Genomic DNA, 20,140 nt, shown 5'->3' on the forward strand with positions numbered 1-20,140 from the left:
TCCTCAAAATCACAGCAAATACATTCTAAATCATAGTACCGAAAAATCAAATTTGACTCAACTATCGAATTAAACCCGAACAATCGCAGAAAATAATCCTCGCTTTAGAATATCAACGTAAATTGCACATAAACAAAATTCTAGCAACAAAAAAGTTCGTATAATATTTCATAGATTCTTTTATTATAACTAAAAATTCAATAATTCATCTTAGGAAAAACCCTAAATTGACTATACTGAAAATTAAATTAACGATAAACCCTAGAATGTGAAATTGATATTCGATGATTAAACAGAGAAATTAAAATATCTTACCCCAGAAGCTACTTCAATGAAGTAGAGAAAGCTCAGAATCCGCTTCAAAGGAGAATTCAGATTAAGCTTCAATGGAGAAGAGAGAGTGTAAGAAGAGTGCAGCGTTGAAGTGAAAAGCAAAGGGTGTAAAAATGAAACAGAGAGGTTAATATCACAATCTCACGTATATAATGTCAACCGTCAGATCTAAATACTATACGAGTATCGACATTCAGAATTCATTTTCATTTAAGTTTTATCGTCATAGCTTAAATAATATTCGTACTCCTTAAACGTTACTCCGTACACATTGAGTATGCTCCGTAACATTATATTTTAAAGTAGCGTATAGAACATACATTTTGGTAAATTTGTAGAACATAGATTCCCAAAGCACCCTTCAAATATCTATTGCGTTTCTAGAAATTATGAAAAATGTTTGAAATTTATATTTTTGATTTGAATTTATAAACCGGCTCAGAATAGCATGCAAGACTTTAGAGGGAAAGGACAAGGGAATCCCCACCCCGAAGTTGCCCAAATGAAAATTAATATGTGAGTTACAATATTAACCTTTTGATAAAGGACTACTTGGTTTATATCGATTTAATATGTTTTCTATGAATTTTTCTTTATGAAAATTTTACTCTTCAACCATCTATCAATTTTTTTTTTTTCAAGAAAACCATCTATCAATATATGCAATGATAATGACAATCCAATTAAATGATTTTCGCTTTGTACCTTGCTATTTCCAGAGGCAATTTATTTGTAGAATATTCTAATATAAGAAAAAAAAATACAGGACTTTGTATTGATTAAATATGCAGTAATTAACATAGTTTTTTTTTTTTTTTTGGTGGAAATAGTATTATTATCTTTCATGACCTAACTACTAAATTCTTGTACAAGCTGTGACTTGTTCGGAAAAAGAAAAGAAAATGATTAAATCTCTTCGTCTTAGTCAAAAATTGAAAAAAAGAAAAGTATTACCACTTCTGGAAGGTCATAATATTCATAATGAGAAAAATGACCACAAAGTTATTATTACAAATATAAACATTTGATTCAAAATCTTTTGAAAACAATGACAAAACTATGCATATAAGTTTCAATCAATATAATCAAGAGATTTACAAGTACCACAAAGTATTACTTTTACAGCTAGTTCTCGTAGACTGATCAAACAATAAGCACAATTTTTGTGTTTTTTTTTGAAAATGTAAGAGAAAAATAATGTTACAGAAAATGGTAAAAAAATTCTCGGGATTACACAAGCAGTCTCATGATCTTTTAACTACTGCTACGGCAAAAATGGGATGATATGTGAACTCCAATGAGATTTTAAGAGTAGAATCAAGAGCTCCAACACGGTTAATCACATTTAGAGCAATGTTGTTGCGCTCTGTAACCTGCTCAATGGATCGAAGTTCAGCCATTTTATCGGGGTCATTAGCGAAACTCTTCTTCAATTCCTTAACGATCTTCTGAGCATCCTTGAAGTGATTATATGTGACTAATGTCTACAAATAAAGTGATGTTAATTGATGTAATCTAAAAACACTGGTGTAGAAGTATAAGCAAATCACTAACTACTGAGACAAGTCAAAGCAAAAATATCTAAGAATCTAGGTTATACTCACAGAAAGTCGAGCTTGGGCTGTATAATCCTTATATGAATGGTAGGAAATGTGATCTGGCAGACAAGCTTTCTGTAAATGCTCGAAGTGTTGAACAAATCTCTACAGAATTGTACACCAGAAGTTAATCAGTATTACTATTTCCTTTTTTTAGCAGAGTTTTTTTAATGTAAAAAACAGAAAACAACACGCTCCAGAACGCATATTGATAAGCTATTTCAGACGCGATTTAGTTCATTGGAGTGATTGAACGGTTGATATACGAATGACTGAAAGATAAATAAGTATAAAATTTAACAAATGACAACATAAAAAATCACCTCATATTCAGTATTAAAAGGGCCCACATGCAGGAAGAGTTTTAGTTCATTTCTTATAGCAGCAAGCATCTGCAAAACCTCATTACAGTTAGCATAAACATTGCACAACAGTAAAATCTATGGCACAAGCTAAACATGCACTTATTACCATCTTACATTTCGAATTTTAAAGCCACACTAGCTAACTTACCATTTCATGGCCTTATAAAACATGCACTTATTTCCATCTTACATTTCGAATTTTCAAGCCAAACTAGCAAACTTACCATTGCAAGTCCCTCAGCAAGACAAATGTAACATTGAAGCAACATAACAGCTGGTGGGATGCGGTAGTCCTTTGTATCCATCACTGAATCTCTTTTCTTCTTCCCTTTTCGTTTAGCTGCTAAATTAGAATACAAATGTCAAATGTAATGGGAATGTGCACAAAAGGCCGATATTGCTTGGTTGAAAGTGATTAGTACTTAAAGTTTTAATTAATAAGACTTAATTTACATTGGATGTAAATATAAATAATATAAAAAAGGTAGAAAAAAGAAAAAAGAAAGAAAGAAATCAAATGGGATTCAAATTTCTCAGGATGAAATATTGTGTAACGCATAAATATTAAATTTTCTACCCATAGCCTCAACATGTGCAATTTTATTAAAGGGAATATCTTGACAACCACCAAATGGCAAAAGTCTTAAATAACATGACTAATTAACAGACCAACACTAGGCAATTTGATAGTAAAACATGAAGTTACAATTTTTGAAAACTGTTGCAGATTGCCAACAAGACAAGAGTACAAGTTTTCTCCTTTTAGTCAGGGTCTTCATCTTTATTAAACAAAGGATCGGTGTGTAACATTAAGTCTTTAATAAAACCATTCAATATATAATTTTTTGGGCACGCTTTGGCATAAAGCCTTAAGCAACCAAAGGTACAACATACCATCAATTGATGCAAATCCTTGTTTAAGGAGCTCACCTGAGTCAGCGGCAGAAAGCTGCTTCAAATGTGTTTTCTCTGCAAGCTTAACCAGTATGACATAAAGGTACCAGTATACCATGCAATACTCATTTGAGGAGTAAAGCTCCAATTCAAAGCCCAAAGAAAGAAAACGCAAAGCAATCCAATATGTTTGCTCTTCAACCCATATAAGTATGTGCCTAGCCAGTTTCATGCATACATTCTGCAAACCAACTAAAAGGATATCAATCTCTACAAGGACAAATCAACCAGAAACACCAACTCTTTTGGGTTTTTTTTTATTCCACAGCTTCAAACTTTGGGGATGAGACAAACTCCATTAGGTTTCCTATGCCTCTACAATTACAAAATTTACCAAGATATGCCACAAAAAAAAAGGTGGGTTATATTGGTTCACAAAATCCAAATTTTGAAAAAGGTCAGTGAATTTTCTTTTCTTTTCTTAATTTCCGACTTGCATCAAATTACTGGAATCAAATCAATAGTTATACCTCATCAGATATGCCAGAAAATTCTCCAAACTCCTCCCTGAAAGCAATTTCCAGCTGAAAAATAAAAACTTCAGGTTTTCAAATGAAGTTCAAGATTATTTGGACAGCTCAAAGGGAAGCATGCTTCACACAATATTCCAAATATGCTGAGAAACACTCAGAAGATTCAGAACTATAGACAAAAAGACTTAAGAACACAGGTGGCAAACAACTCACATATCTTGGAACAAATTCTGCAGCCAATTTTCGATTAGGGTAAAAGAATAAAACAGAGAAATACAGATTATTAGAATAATAGCATCACCAATGTCATTTAACAGGAACATTGTTGAATATGAGCTCAATCTGAGGAAACTTGAACAAATGCTAGCTCTTTAAGTTTACATTTTTTTTGCTTTTAGCTCACATATCTTGGAACAAATTCTGCAGCCAATTTTCGATTAGGGTAAAAGAATAAAACAGAGAAATACAGATTATTAGAATAATAGCATCACCAATGTCATTTCACAGGAACATTGTTGAATATGAGCTCAATCTGAGGAAACTTGAACAAATGCTAGCTCTTTTAAGTTTACATTTTTTTTGCCTTTAGGGGATAGGATGGTCTACATGATCTTTCACAGATGCACCTTGAGATAACATGAAGATAAATTTTAAATAAATAAAATAACAAAACTTTACATCCTATATTCATGCCCAAGAAATAGACATTGCTGGTGATCAAACTGACATACTTGCCCAAAGATTTTGGATTTTACACATGGTACATCAGCCAAACTTATTCCTGACAATGACTGACATTTCTAGTCAGAATCAGGTAGACTGGACAAGGAAACTCTGAATTCTTGGTTTTCAGGGTGTGATAAACCATAGAAAAATAAAGTTCCAAGGAAAAGAGAAGAAATACACTTTTTGGTTCCTTTGATTCCATGGAAGTACAAGTTCCCAACGTAAATCCACATGGATCATGGAAAGTGTCACCTCTCTGGTTCAACTGCTTCACAAAGTACAAATTTACCATCTTTTTTGTGTGTTTTTCTAATTTTTTTTTTTTTTTTTTTTGGGAGGGGAGATAAGGAAGGGATACTTCAGTAGTAGGGTTTGTTATTCTATTAAAATAAGCATTAAAAAAAAAAGGTAAATGTCACTGCTGCTGTTAACAAGTGATTAAATAATTTTTCTTCTGATTTACATTCGCAACTGAAGGATCCAACTGACAAAGTTTTGCTCTTTGTGTTTGCACAAGTAACTAATAGAACAGTTACAAAAGTAAAAACATTAACATCACAGACCTGTACATATAAGTTTTGCTCTTTGTGTCTGCATAAGTGACCAATTGAACAGTTACAAAAGTAAAAGCATTAACATCACAGACCTGAACATATATTACACGCCAATCTTGTAAAACTTTCCCAAGCTTACGCCTTTGCCATGCAACATTTGTGCAAAGGATTTTGAGCAAATTGATTAAACACTGCATAAATTAAATATAGAGCTTTAATTATACAAAAAAAGTGAGCAAGGAAATGATATGATCTGAAGCTTATATATTAAAAAAATAAAAAATTAAAAAAAAAAGTGAAATTTCCACATGGCAGCAGAATGTTTAGAATTTTTTTTCAGAAAAAAAACCTTTCTTTCACGGTAGGCCAGTGACAGCCAGTGTAAAATTTTGTCACACCGCTTGACATGAGCCACAATGATTGAAAGTAGTACTACGATGGGTGACCTCTTGGGAAGTTCTCATATTGGTTCATGTAGCCGACCCCACTTATGGGATTAAGGCGTTCAAGCAGAAGAGGATGAGGAGGAGAAAAAAACCTTTAATACAAAATGAGAACCTAATGAGGTCAATGTGGTGAATACAGACCTGTCCTAATTGTACAACAGCTTCATTCTTTTGGATACTAAGGTCCTTCATAGATTCAGGTAAAGCTGAAGCTTTACACATGACAAAAAAGACAGGATCCCGCCCATATAATTTCCCACCTTGAATCAAGAGAACCTGCAAACAAGTCATATAAGATATCAGAATAAGAAAAAGATGTTCACAGGTTCATCTGGTCTCACATCCTTCACCCCAACAGAATACATAGATTCTCGTAAATTTGGGAATTCTCAGTAAAGCAAAAACAACCAAGTATAATTTTTTATCAGATAGATTCTTTTAAGCGCTCACACTTCAAAACACTCAGAATGTTTGCCGATATCACTTATCTTTTTTTTATTTTTTTGTGTGTACATGCATGAGTTTGGATTTGGTTGTACGCATGCATGAGTTTGGTTACTTTGGTATCTTCTTAATAATGAGAAGATGGTTGTGGCATGGGCATATATATATCACTTGACAACTTCAGGTAGTGTTTGTACTGAAACCTTGCACAAATGGAACCAAGTAACAGCATTTTACATATCTTTGATTCTCAGCCAAAAAAATGATAGAGATATAAGACAGAACAATTGTTCACAGAAGCTTCTAGAAAACCCGGGAAGGTTATTCCTGCTGCCAATGCAGAATTTAAAGGTAATTCTGTTTTGTTATGACTTAGCAGAGTAAAAGCAAAGTCATATGAGGGGAGAAGGTGGCTGTAGTGCTGCCGTTTGAAATTGAGTGATATTATTTCACTACGTTGTTAATTCAAATTTATGGAAAACTTTACACAAAAAAGGGTTAGCCCATCCCTAAACAAATACAGATTATTTATGTGCAGTCCATACTGATCATCTGGATGTAATATGTTGCTGAATGCAGGCAGTGGAGATGGAGACTTTCTGGAAATGTCAGGAAAAAAAAAAAGGAAACAACGAAGATTACGGCAAGCTATGGATTTTCACTTAACAACTTGTTTGGTTTAGTTTTTTGAAAAAAACTCTCCTAATCTAGAAACAACCAGTGAGCCACTTGGTCCAAAGTTTACAAGAAAGAAGCTTACAATCAATGGCCTTCCTTATGAGAATAATAAGAGATCAAGAAGTTTTATATAAGGAATATATACTATACACTATTTGAAGAGCAGGTAATTTCAGCAGTAAGTGGTTAATTGTAAACTTTTTAGTATTCCAAGTAATAATTCTAAAAATCTTCTATAACAATACTAAAACACAAGAGCCTCACATGACACGTGTCACACTCTTATAACTTTTCCTGCCCATTTTCCCCTCATAAATAAAAAGATTCCAGTAATATCTTTGAAATCTTTTACGGAGTAATTCCTATTGTGCCTTTGACATTATTTATTCATTAATTGATTTATATCTTCAATAATATCTTTGAAATCTTATTATATCAATAACAGTAAGTTACGATTATTTGACAAAAATATTGACCAAGTCAAAATTTATTAACATCTATCAAACTATCTACGTAATATAGCAATACTAAAACACAAGATGGTTTTTCCACACATTTTCTCATTCCTTAACAAAGAATTTCCAGTAATATCTTGGACGTCTTTTAATTCGTATAATGTTTTTGACAATTTTCATTTAATAATTACGAGTTGTATTTATCTTGAACAATATATATGACCTCTTATTTTTTTGGTATGTTACGCATATGTCTAGCAAAAACGTTTGTTCATGCCAAAATATATTTACTTGTTCAATAATATAGGTTAATCAATAATAATCTTATTAAGACCAACAATATGCTATGTAATATGCTTTGTTTGCTTTCCTATGTAGAAAATAGTAAAGAAAAAATAAATAATAATAGATGCTATGCAATCATTGAAAAAGCATACTTTTAATGTGAAATATTGTTTCTAAATTTTTTTTATACAAGCTATCGGTAATTTAGGGAAGAATATTTAGATAAAAATATTTAAGATTATTTAGTATACCAATATGTAAATACAAGTCAAATAAAGTTGCATAGGAATATAAATAAAATAAATAACAGCCTAATATTGTTATTGTGTTAAATTTTCAACAAAAATAAAACTACAAATTTGGGAGAATAATTATTAAATAATCAACAAAATTATTGGAAAAAGATTTACTAGCAATGCCATAGCAAGAATTGTTACTTAGTCACATATTTAATCATATTAAATCCTTAATTACTTGATATTCTAACTAATTATTTGTCCCTAAATCTTTTTTCTTTTAATTAGTTCTTCTCTTCATATGTGAATCTACCCTTCTGTATCCTTATATGGAGTAAAATATTGTGAATAAAATATATATACACATATATAGTTTTCCTAACTAATTTTTTTTCCCCCTTATTTATGATTTTGTCCTTTGTTCTCCCTATTTCGGATCAATCAAACTATTTCTCTAACTTCCATTCCTAAAATTTTCATGTACCGTTCATTTCTTAATCTCCCAAACGTATACTATAAAAGACGGATAAAGAAGATAATCACTAATATGATCAAATTGTATGTGTACTACTTTTGTATGCAAAGAACTTGTCATGGTGATGGAGCGGGTTTGGGCATGGTTATGAGGTTGTACTTATCAATAATGGGGATCATATTAATGAAGCAACTTACTAAGTTGTACAATTATATATCACTTTTGGAGTACAACATGTGAGACGTTGCCACTTAGCATAACATTCTTTTGGATTTGTCATTGGAACAAGGTATGTTGCATATACTTCTAAGGGTTTGTATGTTATTGTAACTATTTATGATTAATTTTTTAACATAAAAGAAACCACTAATGCTCACCAAAATAAATCACTAGATTTCAAATAGAATTGATATTGAGATTTTTAAACAGTAGGTAAATAAAACTCCCAAAACATAGGAAACAAGCTTTTATCAACTAGGTGGTTTTGAATACATATACATACATACCACCTGCGTTTTTTAGGTCCTATTTTTCCTACTCACTTCTGCTATATTTTTATGGCAAACTCCCCTTAATGTCCTACCCCTTGTAACCACAGTATATAAGCCAAAATTTCCAAGCAGTCAAGAATTAATAGCAGGGTTGCAAGAGGCACACAAGAAATACCCATTGAAAGAGAACATACATGAAATCAATTATCTTCCAGTCCCTGGAAGAAAAGATAATTTTTATTATTAATCTCCAAACAGATGCCGAACTCAACAACTAGAATACTGACCCCTCCATCTTGCTTGACCTATATTATTAATATAGGTACTACTGCGACTTACTACCTTTTGGAACCATTTACATTAATATTCTATTGTTAGCCGGATTTCAGTGCTCTAATTTATGGTATAATCTGTAATAGCATTGATGCCGTACCCCCAATTGTCCATATCCTCTAAGTAGAAACTATGGTGGATTGGAGCATAAGCCTTAATTCAAACCAGCGCAATCTGACTATAAGTAGTACTTTCAATGTAAATGGCTCGAAAAGGTATTAAATTCCAACTTCTTTTTTTTTTACGTTATTAATCACAAAGTGACCTATTAGAGAAGAGGGGGAAAAAAACAGAAGAAGAAGAAAGAAAGCTATTATTCAAAGTGATGCTAAAATAGGGACAGATTCATAGGGTGATCAGTCTGATCACAATAATCTATCTATACAAAAGAGCCGATAAATTACATCACAAAGCTGAAATAGGGACACTAAAAGCCTCAGTGGGAAGAATACAAATTAATTCCCATAAAAAAGTTCCACCCGATAAGTTAGAAGCACTGTCTTGATCACCAAAATTCTGACAGTGGCTTCACAACAATTCAAATATCCAACCATTATTCATGTCTCGATCCTTCCTAGCTTGAAGTTTGGGTGGCCAAGTCAGCCCTGATCCAGGTTATGAAAGGACAGGTAGAGGTGTCCTAGCAGGGGGTTATTTCCTAACTAAAACTACGTATATTTTGCTTCGCTAATAAAAAATTTTAGTTGATAACACAAATTTTTCTCACATAAATCAGGATTTTGCAGACAAAGAAGGTAGGAAATATAGTAGAGGTTGATGATAGCCGTCATACGGTAATTGCCGGATAGTAAATTTGTGGGTTCGACACTGCCTACAGAGATGATCAGGGTTGGTGACAATAATCAACAGAACTGGAATCCAAAATAAAAAAGCTGCTTGCCTAATTGATATTATTATGATATAGGGACAAAGATATAGAAGTTTTAGTCGCATAGCTACCGATCAACTATTAGGTCGGATTAACTAAGATTCTACAGATTCATTGCTGCCAACAACAAAAGTATTCATGGCATGAAGGGTGCCCGCTTACTTATGACACAACTGTCCTCTCAACTGGCTAGGAATGCATTATATGAATCCACACAGATAGTATCTGAGAGTAAAAGTAGAGAATAATACCAGTGAGAATATGTAAAACTTATCCATCTAACATACTGCTGCCTCAAGATTACATGTTCAATTTCATAGAAAAGCAATGTTATCAACAAGAATTCTATGGCCAACATGATTCAGGTCAGTGGACCAGACAGATTGAAATCCAATGATCAAAAAGGCAGTGGTTAGATGAGATAGCAAACACAATTACAATTCCTTTATTAAATTATGTTTCAGGAGTTTTCATTTTAGAGTTAGGATTTACAAAATCCACCGTTATATAATTTCAGGTTCATATACAGTCCAATGATGTTTCATTTGACTTTACATATTGATGAAATCTTCTCAAATGACAAAGCTGTAGAACTATCTATTGCGTTGAGAAACAATCCCTAAAAGAATCCAATAATTCAAGGCAGCTAACAGGTTTCACAGACACAACAAAAGGTTGATATTGATATAGTTGAACCTAAAAAGTAGCAAAGAGATTGTAGAGCTAGCAGTTGGAATTTGGAAACATCATTGTTAGAAAAATGACAATAAACAAACAAGTTTGAGAAAAATTAAAGTAAAATATTACAGTGCAAAGAGGGTGAACATTGAGAACTCACATGGAGGTGAGCTCTGGCAACAAGATCTGGTTGCAGTTTTTGGAATTCAACAATAAACTGCAATACATTTTCTAGCAATGGATCCAATGAGAACGAACATATAACATCCAAATCATGGAGAAGCTTTTTAAAATATTCCAAAGCCTGTGCAGAGAAACAAATTGGTAGGCTATAAGCATCAGAAAGAGAAGAAGAATAATACGGAGTACGGAGTAGGACATTTTCAGTATTCCTCACCATATCCCAGCTTAAAGTTTTGATTGCACGAGGAGGAGCAGGAGCTGATGTTCTAATGTTTAAATTAGCATCAAAGCCAATAGGATGATAGCCAGAAGCAGTAGTTTCCACTGGAACTGTATCTTTTCTTGTCAAGCATCCTATAGACCTCAGAAACTCAGCTGATTTTTGCATTTGTTCCAGCTCTAATAAGCAAGATGAAATATGTTTTCTTGCCAACTCAAAGCCTCTGCCTTGGGGTTTCTTCATGCACATAAGAAGGTGGTAGTAGTGCTGCAACACAAAATGAAAAATGAAGTCTCATTACACTATAGGTCTGATTAACTAATGCAGCGAACAAAATTTAGAGGCCAAATCTTACTAAAGGCCGAAGAACTCTTAACCAAAGCTTTACTTCCTTGAAAAACGCAATATAGTGACTATGCTAGCATATTCTTATTGGGTATTACACACTCAAAGCAAATTTTATACATGCATTAGCACACCTCAACAGATTACTAGAGCCAGATTCCAAAGAATATTGCAGAACTTGATATGTCTTACCTAAATAACTAGACATGAAATAGAGCGGTCATCAATAGGAACGATTGTCCTCTCAATATATGCATAGAAGGCAAATAATGTAAAATATCCAGTCATGGTGTTCTACTGTATCAAGCTAAGTGGCAGCGCAAAAAACAAATCCAAAATAGCACAACACTTAAGTCTCCCTTGTCGCAAATCTCACAATAACAGAAGCACGATATAACTACTCATGCAATGCATCCTGATGATCTGATGTAAGATTGACAATTAGGGCCTTCAGGGGAACCAATAAACGTAGCAAGAGTATATAGGTTAAGACCTTACGAAATCGTAAACGACACAAAAGAGCTCGGCAAAAACCCTCCTCTAGATCTGGATTGGTTTGCAATGGTTCTTGATCTGCATTCCAAGAACCTGAGCATGTCAACAGTAAAGCAAACTACTCATAACAACATTTAACAATTGACATAGATTGCAGTAAGAGCAGCAAGCAACATGCATAGCTTTTGCCTGAAGAAGTTTGCAAAGAATAAGCAAGTGAACCTTTCATCCATTCCATAATCCATATTACCACATTTAACTTGTCACTTCAGATCAAATAGAAAAATGTAACTGACAATGAGAACCTTTCACAATTATTAACAAAGTCACATTCACAGACAAATTGCTTAAACATATACCAAGTCTTTTTAGAATCCAAACAATTTTGGAAAAAATAATCAACAAAACAGTTGCACAGCTATCTCTGAAAAAGACTTGCAGCTTGGAACAAAGGCAATTCAGCCACAATATGTCTAAACTAAAACCAAAATCCAACGGTTACCTTCTACCACCATCTTTTTGGCAGCTGGAGATTTACAAGCACGCATTTGTCGACAGAGTGTCTCTTCTACAGCATTTAGAGTAGATAAGAATGCGTCACCTTTCTCTCCACCCAAAGGGAGACCATAAGCTATTGTGAACAGATCTTCTTCCTATCAGAATATAATGCAATCCAAATAGTACATTATTTTATGGAGCATAGGACTGTCACCTCTGACATAATGAAAAGAAGAAGAGGCAGAATTTAAAATACAATCATCCACAAATATATGATTGTAACGATCACATAATCCTTCATAGTCAACATTTGTAAAGGTTATAATTTAGGTTAATAGCAGCAATTTCTAGATTTTCTGTATCCACATTTATTTTAATTTCCATAAAAAAAAAAAAAAAAAAAAAAAAAAAAAAAAAAAAAAAAAAGATGCATGATATTTAGTTGGCTATCCTGAAGCATTTTCCAAATTTCGCTATCAACTATGTGTAAAAGCAAGCAAGCAACTCCTCCCTGCTGTCTTGAGAAGATTTGGCATCTCTGTCATTGGAGTCAAGTGGTAAATCCCAATCCAAGATATTAACCTTGCTCCCCCAGTGTGATGAATCAATGTAAACATTAAAGACTAGCATTACTATGACATATTTTTGGAGAAAAGCCACAACTATAAGATTTCAGCATGACACTGTACCAAACAATTAGCATCAATCTCTCAATTTGTCAGGTATTTAGCCATACCACACTTCATAAGTTTGAAATCTCACAATAAGAAACTGCACTCCAAATAATAGACCTTCGGAGTCATCTTAAGGTTCATATATACTTTGTATACTGCACAATATACTCACATATACTTTGTATAATGCAACAATAAGGATCTAATATTCTCTAATGTGATTACTCAGGTCTGCAACTTAATTAGAAATTCCTCTCTTGACTCATATCATCACAAACATTATGGGTGGTTATGTCCGTCCTACACAAGTATTCAATTATTTGACTACTGTCTAGGTTATTATTAATCCATATTATGCATTTTCAAAGCCTTCAGGTTTTCATCAAGAATTTTTCCAAATAAGGGGACAGAGCACTGTAAGCAAGTTAATACTATCAGTATCCTTCACCACAGAGCACAGTAGGTCGGAATCATGTAAACTTATAACGAGTCCAGCAAGTATTACTTAGTTGTGCAAATCAAGCAGAGAAAAGAAGGCATAAATAAGCAACAAAAGTTGTCATCCAAATAGATAGAGCAAAAGAGATGTTTAGTACTTTACTTCATGTGTGCGAGCCTCTGAAACAACGGATATGACAACGTTGCATGTTGCACGAACTAATCTACAAAAAGAATGTAACAGCGGATGTGATGAGGTACGATCAAGCCGCATAAGGTAGATGCAAGAGAAGACTGTTTGTGCCAATGAGTGCCCCTTATGCCACGTAGCCTGCCATTATACAAGGGACAGGTATCAAACAGATGGAAATATAGCATGCACTAGTCCATAAACTAAAAGCCCAAGCCACATTGAGTGTACCTCACAAGCAAGGAGGTGATCCATAATATCTAGAATGCATATAACATCCATAGTTTTATCAAAACTTAGTGGAACTGGAGCCGCACCACTCTCTATGGCCTCGTCAACAGAATTATATCTGCCATTATCCATGCCCGAATCCATCTTCGGGTCCATTATCTAACAAAAGAAATACATAAAGGTGTTCTTTTCAGTTAAAGGATCCCACAGTTAAAAGGAAAAAAAAAAAAAAAGAAAGAAAGAATCGCACATCAGCTATAGGCCTCCTTAATGATAAAATTCACAACATCGAATGCTATAACATCTACACAAACCAACCATTCCCTAATTCAATCAATAACAATCGATACCAAATGTCAAAGGAGCTCAACAAGAAAACTTCAAAAAGTTACATGCAGGCCTCCCTCGAAATATCAAAAAATGGAAGCATTGAACTTGAACTGCAGTCTACAAGAAGCTCTCAAAGGGAAAGCAGTATGCAGGTAATAAGTACTAATAAAGCCTAGGGCGTCACTATAGGTCTATAGGTAATCAACAATATTGACAAATAATGTCTCCGTATTATTGTGAAATGAATAATACTGCCATACAATGTCTTCATATTTGTGAAATAATCGATAATTAACAAACTACGCCATCGTATTACTGTAAAATATATCAGGATCAATATCATAAACAAGACAATAGTTGCCAACATAAAAGAACAAACTTGAGACAAGTATGTATGTGTACCTCTAAAGCCGACATGGCGGCAAATAGACTAAAATTATCGCCATGTATCAACTCGCCGTCACAAAGCTCTGCCATACGCATACAAAATTAAGCATTAACATAAGAGAAAACATTAATTTCACCATAAAACTAAAATATCTAGCATTTAACTAAATAATAGACGAATTAAAGCACCAAAACAACAACAATAACATAATAATCACTTCTATAATTCCACATTTTTCAGCTAAACCACAAAATATAATCAATCAATTCGAAATAATCAAAGATCTTTAACAATAACAAAATTAATTCAATAATGTTTATAATCAAAGTACGGTCTGCAAATCAATAAATGAAGCAGAAATGCAACAATCAAAGATCTTAATTGAATAAAGAGAAGAAAAAACCATTGCAAGCTGAAGAAAGAAGATTGGAAACGTTCGTCCAAACAGTTCCGTCGCCGGAAGGTATCGCCGCCGTAGCAGATGCCGTCGTCGTAGTCGGAACATTGAAACCTCGATCGTCCGCCATTGAAGACGAAAGAAGAAGGAATTAGGTTAGGAGGAGAGAGAAAAATTGAAGAACAAAAATGGCGGTCTCAGTTGTTGGGAGTACAAGTAATTTTTATTTCAGTTCGAAGGGTTTTGGTTTTGGGGGAATTTTTCATTTTTTTATTCTTCTTTTCTTTTGTTTTTGAGTGATTTTCATGAATATTGTTAAAAAAATCATCTATTTTTATATAAATTTCTTACATACAGTCCACGTCATCTTTTTTTTTTTTTTTGTGTGTGTGTGCGCGCAGAACAAACCGCTAATTGAATTAGCGGTTTTATATTTAGATAAAAAAATCACCTTACAAAAAATTGTGGCTTTAATATAAGGTAAAACCGCTAATAATGTAAGGTAAAACTGCTAATTCAATTAGCGGTTTTGCTCTTAACTAGGGGAAAAAAAATTAAAAAAATCATATTTTTAGAGGTTGGATGACGTGGACGGTATGTAGGGAATTTTGATAAAAAGTGGAGCAATTGAGAAATTTTGAATTCTCTTAGCCATATCCATGGAAATTGCTCTTTGTTTTTTCGATTTTTTTTTTTTAAAACAAGAGTGATGGCAATGTGTCTTGTGAAAGAACAAATTACTCCCTATAAGAGCTATAACACTGATCAAGTAATCCTATTACACTTATTGAGTAACCTTTATAGATGGAGATAATTGTGTATTAGAGATGAGATCGGGTTATAAGCTAAACTAAAATATAATTGATCATACTGAACCTAATGAGAATGAGGATTTGTGTGATTGGTAATGATTGTTATAGATTGAATTTTCATGATCAAGTAACCTAAACTTAAGGAATTAGAATCTAATAGACTACTAGACTGTATGGATGATCAATAATAAATAATGATCCAAATTTAGATGACTCATATGTAATTACTTATTCCATAACATATATATATATATATATATATATATATATATATATAATTATGCTACACAATGGAGGAGAATTTGACTACACATAAGCCTAATATGGTTCTGTACTAATATAATTTTGGTATTAAATTATTAGCTAGCCTACTAATATTATATGTCTGTCATCTTGCATCTTCCCTTTTAATTTCAATGTACGTGGGATAATTAATTTTGACTTACACTATGTTGGAAGATTTAGAGTGTTGATGGTTGCGCGCTCGCGAACCATGAGAAGTGCCCGCGCTGAGGTCGCGCCTAAACCGCGGACCTCACTGGAATCTGAAGGTTTGGAAGGAGAAAGTTGGCGCGCCCGCGCGTCATTTGGCGCGCCCGCGCTTGGGTCGCGCCTAAACCGCGCCCCCTTCTGCCTCCCTTAGTGAATTTCGAAAGTACAGGAGAGGAGCGCCCGCTCCACTCTGAGGCGCGCCCGCGCCTGCCAGTTTTTCGCGAAATTCTGACGGTTAAGTCTTTAATAAAAGGCTTGTTTTTTTTTGGATTCGATATATGAACAAAATTATTCTTCTTCTCTCCCTAAGTATTCTTCACAATTCCTCACAAACTTCTTGCAAACTTTTGTGAGAAATCTCTTCCAATTAATCCTTCTTAGTGTTTAGATCATCTTTCATCGATTCTTAGTGCAAAGAACGTTGGGCTGACTTTTGTATCTCAAAGAGTATTTCCGGATCAAACCCAAGCACCATTGTGGGGGAAATTAAACTCTTTAGGAATGTATTCATACGCCTAAGTCAGTGTATCAAGGATTGAGACTCAAGTGGTCACCGATTTCTCATGTTCATGTTGATTGTTAAAGCTTGGAGTAGAGGCAAGTACATTATCTTTCACAACTAGTGTTTTTCATTGTATTTTCTGTAATTCTTTAGTAATTTGGTGTTTGGTTGTAATACATTGAATTGTATTTGGATTTTTGTATAATTCATTATCAATTATACATAGTTAGGTTTTGTTCCCACAATTGTTAAAGTAGTTCTTGTTCTAGAATTACTTGTAAACCTAACAATCTAAAGAGTTTAACCTTTTAGAAGTAATCAAGCATGTCTAGTGTGAAAGAATTGACCACAAACTTTGTCAAACTCAAGAAGTTTGACGGTGTGGAGTTTCGGAGATGGAAGAAGAAGATGTACTTTCTTCTTACATCTTTGAAAGTAGCCTATGTTATTAGTATTCCAAGGCCTAGTGAACATGAGAAAGAATCCTTGGAAAATGTTCAGGAAATGTCAAAATGGGACAACGATGCCTTTATTTGTCGTGGTCATATTTTGAATGGTATGGAAGATGATCTTTTTGATGTGTATCAAAATGTGGAGTCGGCTAAGGAGCTTTGGGAGTCCTTAGAAGGCAAATATATGGCTGAAGATGCATCAAGTAAGAAGTTTTTAGTAAGTAATTTTAATAATTTTAAGTTTGTTGATGGTCGGTCCATAATGGACCAATTTCATGAATTACAACGAATCTATGGGAACTTGAAACAACATGGTATTTATGTGGATGAATTGTTTGTTGTTTCAAGTATAATTGACAAGTTGCCTGCTAGTTGGAAAAGTGTTAAGCATGAGCTTAAACACAAGAAAGAGGACATGTCTTTGTCCGAGTTGGCCACCCATCTTCAAGTTGAAGAAGGGATAAGAGCCATGGAAAGTGCTAAGGATGGGAATCCTAGCTCATCTACCATTAATTTGGTAGAGGAAGGAAAAACTGGTGCTTCTACTAGTGGAAAGAGGAAGAATAATACCTCTTTCAAGGGAAAGTCCAAGAAGCAAGCAAACAATAACAAGTTTGCTTGTTGGGAATGCGGTAAAGTTGGTCACCGCAAGAAGGACTGCTTTTCTTACAAGAAAAGGATGGAGAAAGCCAAGGAGGGTCATGCTAGCACTAGCAAGGAACAACCCACCAAAGGTAATCCAATTCATGAGGTTGAATTTAATTCCGGTTTGGATTTAAATGCAACGGATCCTAACATTTTTATGGTGAAGGATGATGACTCATGGTGGATTGATTCGGGGGATTCAAGGCATGTATGCAAGATGAGGCATTGGTTCAAAACCTTTCACAAGGTTGGTGATGGAGAAAATCTCTTTATGGGAAACAATTCAACCATCAAGGTCCTTGGTAGAGGACAAGTAGAACTAATGTTTAGTTCGGGGAATGCAATCATTCTTAGGGATGTGTTGTATGCTCCGGATATTAGTAGGAATCTTGTATCAGGGCCTTCCCTGAATAGTCTTGGCTATAAACTAGTGTTTGAAGCTAATAGGTGTATTATTACTAGAGGAACAAATTTCATAGGTCGTTGTTATTTATGTAATGGATTATTTAAGCTTTCTTTGAAATACATGTATGGATTTGATGATGTTTGTTTGAACGTTGATGCAAGTGTTAATCATGTTGATTTAAATTTGTTTGATTTGTGGCATTCTAGATTAGGACATGTTAATTATAATAAAATGCTTTTTATGTCCAAACAAGAATTGATTCCATGTTGTGATATTTCTCCTAATAAGTGTTCTACTTGCATGTTGAACAAGATCACTAGAACTCCATTTAAGAGAGTTGAGAGAAGTTCTAACATTTTAGAACTAATCCATAGTGACTTGTGTGATTTTCATAGTACGCCTTCTTTGGGGAACAAAAGATACATGGTAACTTTTATAGATGATTATTCTAGGTTTTGTTACGTGTATCTTTTGCATTCCAAAGATGAAGCTTTAACCAAGTTTGATGTTTATAAAAAGAGGTAGAACTGCAAGTAGAATCATTTATTAAGAGAATTAGAACTGATAAGGGAGGGGAATACTATGATCCAAGTTATTTCCAATCTTTGGGTATAATTCATGAGACTACAGCTGGTTATGCACCACAATCAAATGGTGTAGCTGAAAGGAAAAACAGAACTCTTGAAGAAATGGTTAATTCCATGTTGTCTTACTCAGGTTTGAGTGAAGGGTTCTGGGGTGAAGCTATGTTGACAGCATGTCACATTCTTAACCGGGTTCCCACAAAGGGAAAATAATTTACTCCTTATGAACTTTGGTACAAAAGAAAGCCAAACTTGAAGTATCTCAAGGTTTGGGGTTGTAGGGCAGTCGTAAGAGTGCCCGACAACAAGAAGAGAAAGCTTGGTGAAAGGGGCTTGGATTGCATATTTATAGGGTATGCTGAGCATAGAAAAACCTATAGGTTCTATGTAATAGAATAAAATGACTACATATCTGTTCATTCGGTTATTGAGTCAAGAGATGCAATTTTTGATGAAAACCGATTTTCATCAATGAGTAGACCGAAAGATCTACAAATTAGTGCCAATGATAGGGAGATAGTAGAGTTGAATGATCAACTTGAAACTCATGAAAGTACATTCGATAATGAGAATGTTGAAACTCCTCAATTGAGGAGAAGTACTAGAGAAAGGAAAATTAGGAATCCTCTAGATAACTTCATAATTTATTTGGTTGAAGGATCTAGGGATGTCCTTAGTTCTACTACTCCATATTGTTTCAATGTGGATAGTGACCCAAAGACATATAGTGAAGCAATATCTTCCCAAGATAGTGCATTTTGGAAAGAGGCTATAAATGATGAGATGGATTCCATCATGGGAAATAACACTTGGGTCTTAGAGGATTTACCTTCCGGTTGCAAACCTCTTGGTTGCAAGTGGATTTTCACTAGGAAAAGAAGGCCGGATGGCTCCATAGTGAAATTTAAAGCCAGATTGGTTATCAAAGGCTTTAGGCAAAAGCAAGGTGTTGATTATTTTGACACCTATGCACCGGTTGCAAGAATAACCTCGATAAGGTTGTTAATTGCAATGGCTTCGGTATATAATCTAGTAATCCATCAAATGGATGTCAAGACGGCATTCCTTTATGGAGACCTAGAGGAAGAAGTGTATATGAAACAACCCGAAGGGTTTGTTTTGGAAGGACAAGAAGATAAGGTGTGTAAATTGGTTAAGTCATTATATGGACTTAAACAAGCACCAAAACAGTGGCATCGAAAATTTGATGACACAATTTTGTCTTTTGGATTCAAGGTGAATCAAGCTAATAAGTGTATATATAGCAAATTTGATGACAAGGGTCATGGTGTCATCATTTGTCTATATGTTGATGATATGCTTATCTTTGGTACTGTAGGGTTTCGTAGTGACCCGACACTACGCGGAAGGAAACCCACCAAGACCCGCCCCTTAATTAAAGCAATTAAACAAGCATAATAAACTTAATCAAACAAGATTAAGGA

General features: G+C 34.0%; 1 protein-coding gene across 3 annotated transcripts; it reads right to left on the reverse strand.

Moving 5' to 3' along the window:
- Positions 1-1,308: 1,308 nt before the first annotated feature.
- On the reverse strand, positions 1,309-15,093 carry LOC110708000 (N-alpha-acetyltransferase 35, NatC auxiliary subunit-like). Of its 3 annotated transcripts, none has more exons than XM_021886096.1 (16): positions 14,809-15,093; positions 14,420-14,487; positions 13,688-13,846; positions 13,430-13,597; positions 12,159-12,309; positions 11,655-11,734; positions 10,811-11,083; positions 10,574-10,717; positions 5,591-5,725; positions 5,096-5,194; positions 3,721-3,774; positions 3,227-3,431; positions 2,521-2,639; positions 2,255-2,323; positions 1,938-2,036; positions 1,309-1,817 (listed from the first exon to the last, which is right to left on the reverse strand). In XM_021886096.1, the coding sequence occupies exons 1-16, from the start codon at positions 14,930-14,932 to the stop codon at positions 1,578-1,580; spliced, it is 2,187 nt and encodes a 728-aa protein (XP_021741788.1). In that variant the 5' UTR covers positions 14,933-15,093; the 3' UTR covers positions 1,309-1,577. The 3 variants fall into 3 exon arrangements, with proteins under 3 accessions (XP_021741788.1, XP_021741787.1, XP_021741786.1); XM_021886095.1 differs by having other exon boundaries at positions 2,521-2,636; positions 11,655-11,749; XM_021886094.1 differs by having other exon boundaries at positions 11,655-11,749.
- Positions 15,094-20,140: the final 5,047 nt, after the last annotated feature.

This window comes from Chenopodium quinoa, unplaced genomic scaffold, assembly GCF_001683475.1.
Source record: "Chenopodium quinoa cultivar QQ74 unplaced genomic scaffold, ASM168347v1, whole genome shotgun sequence".
NCBI lineage: Eukaryota > Viridiplantae > Streptophyta > Magnoliopsida > Caryophyllales > Amaranthaceae > Chenopodium > Chenopodium quinoa.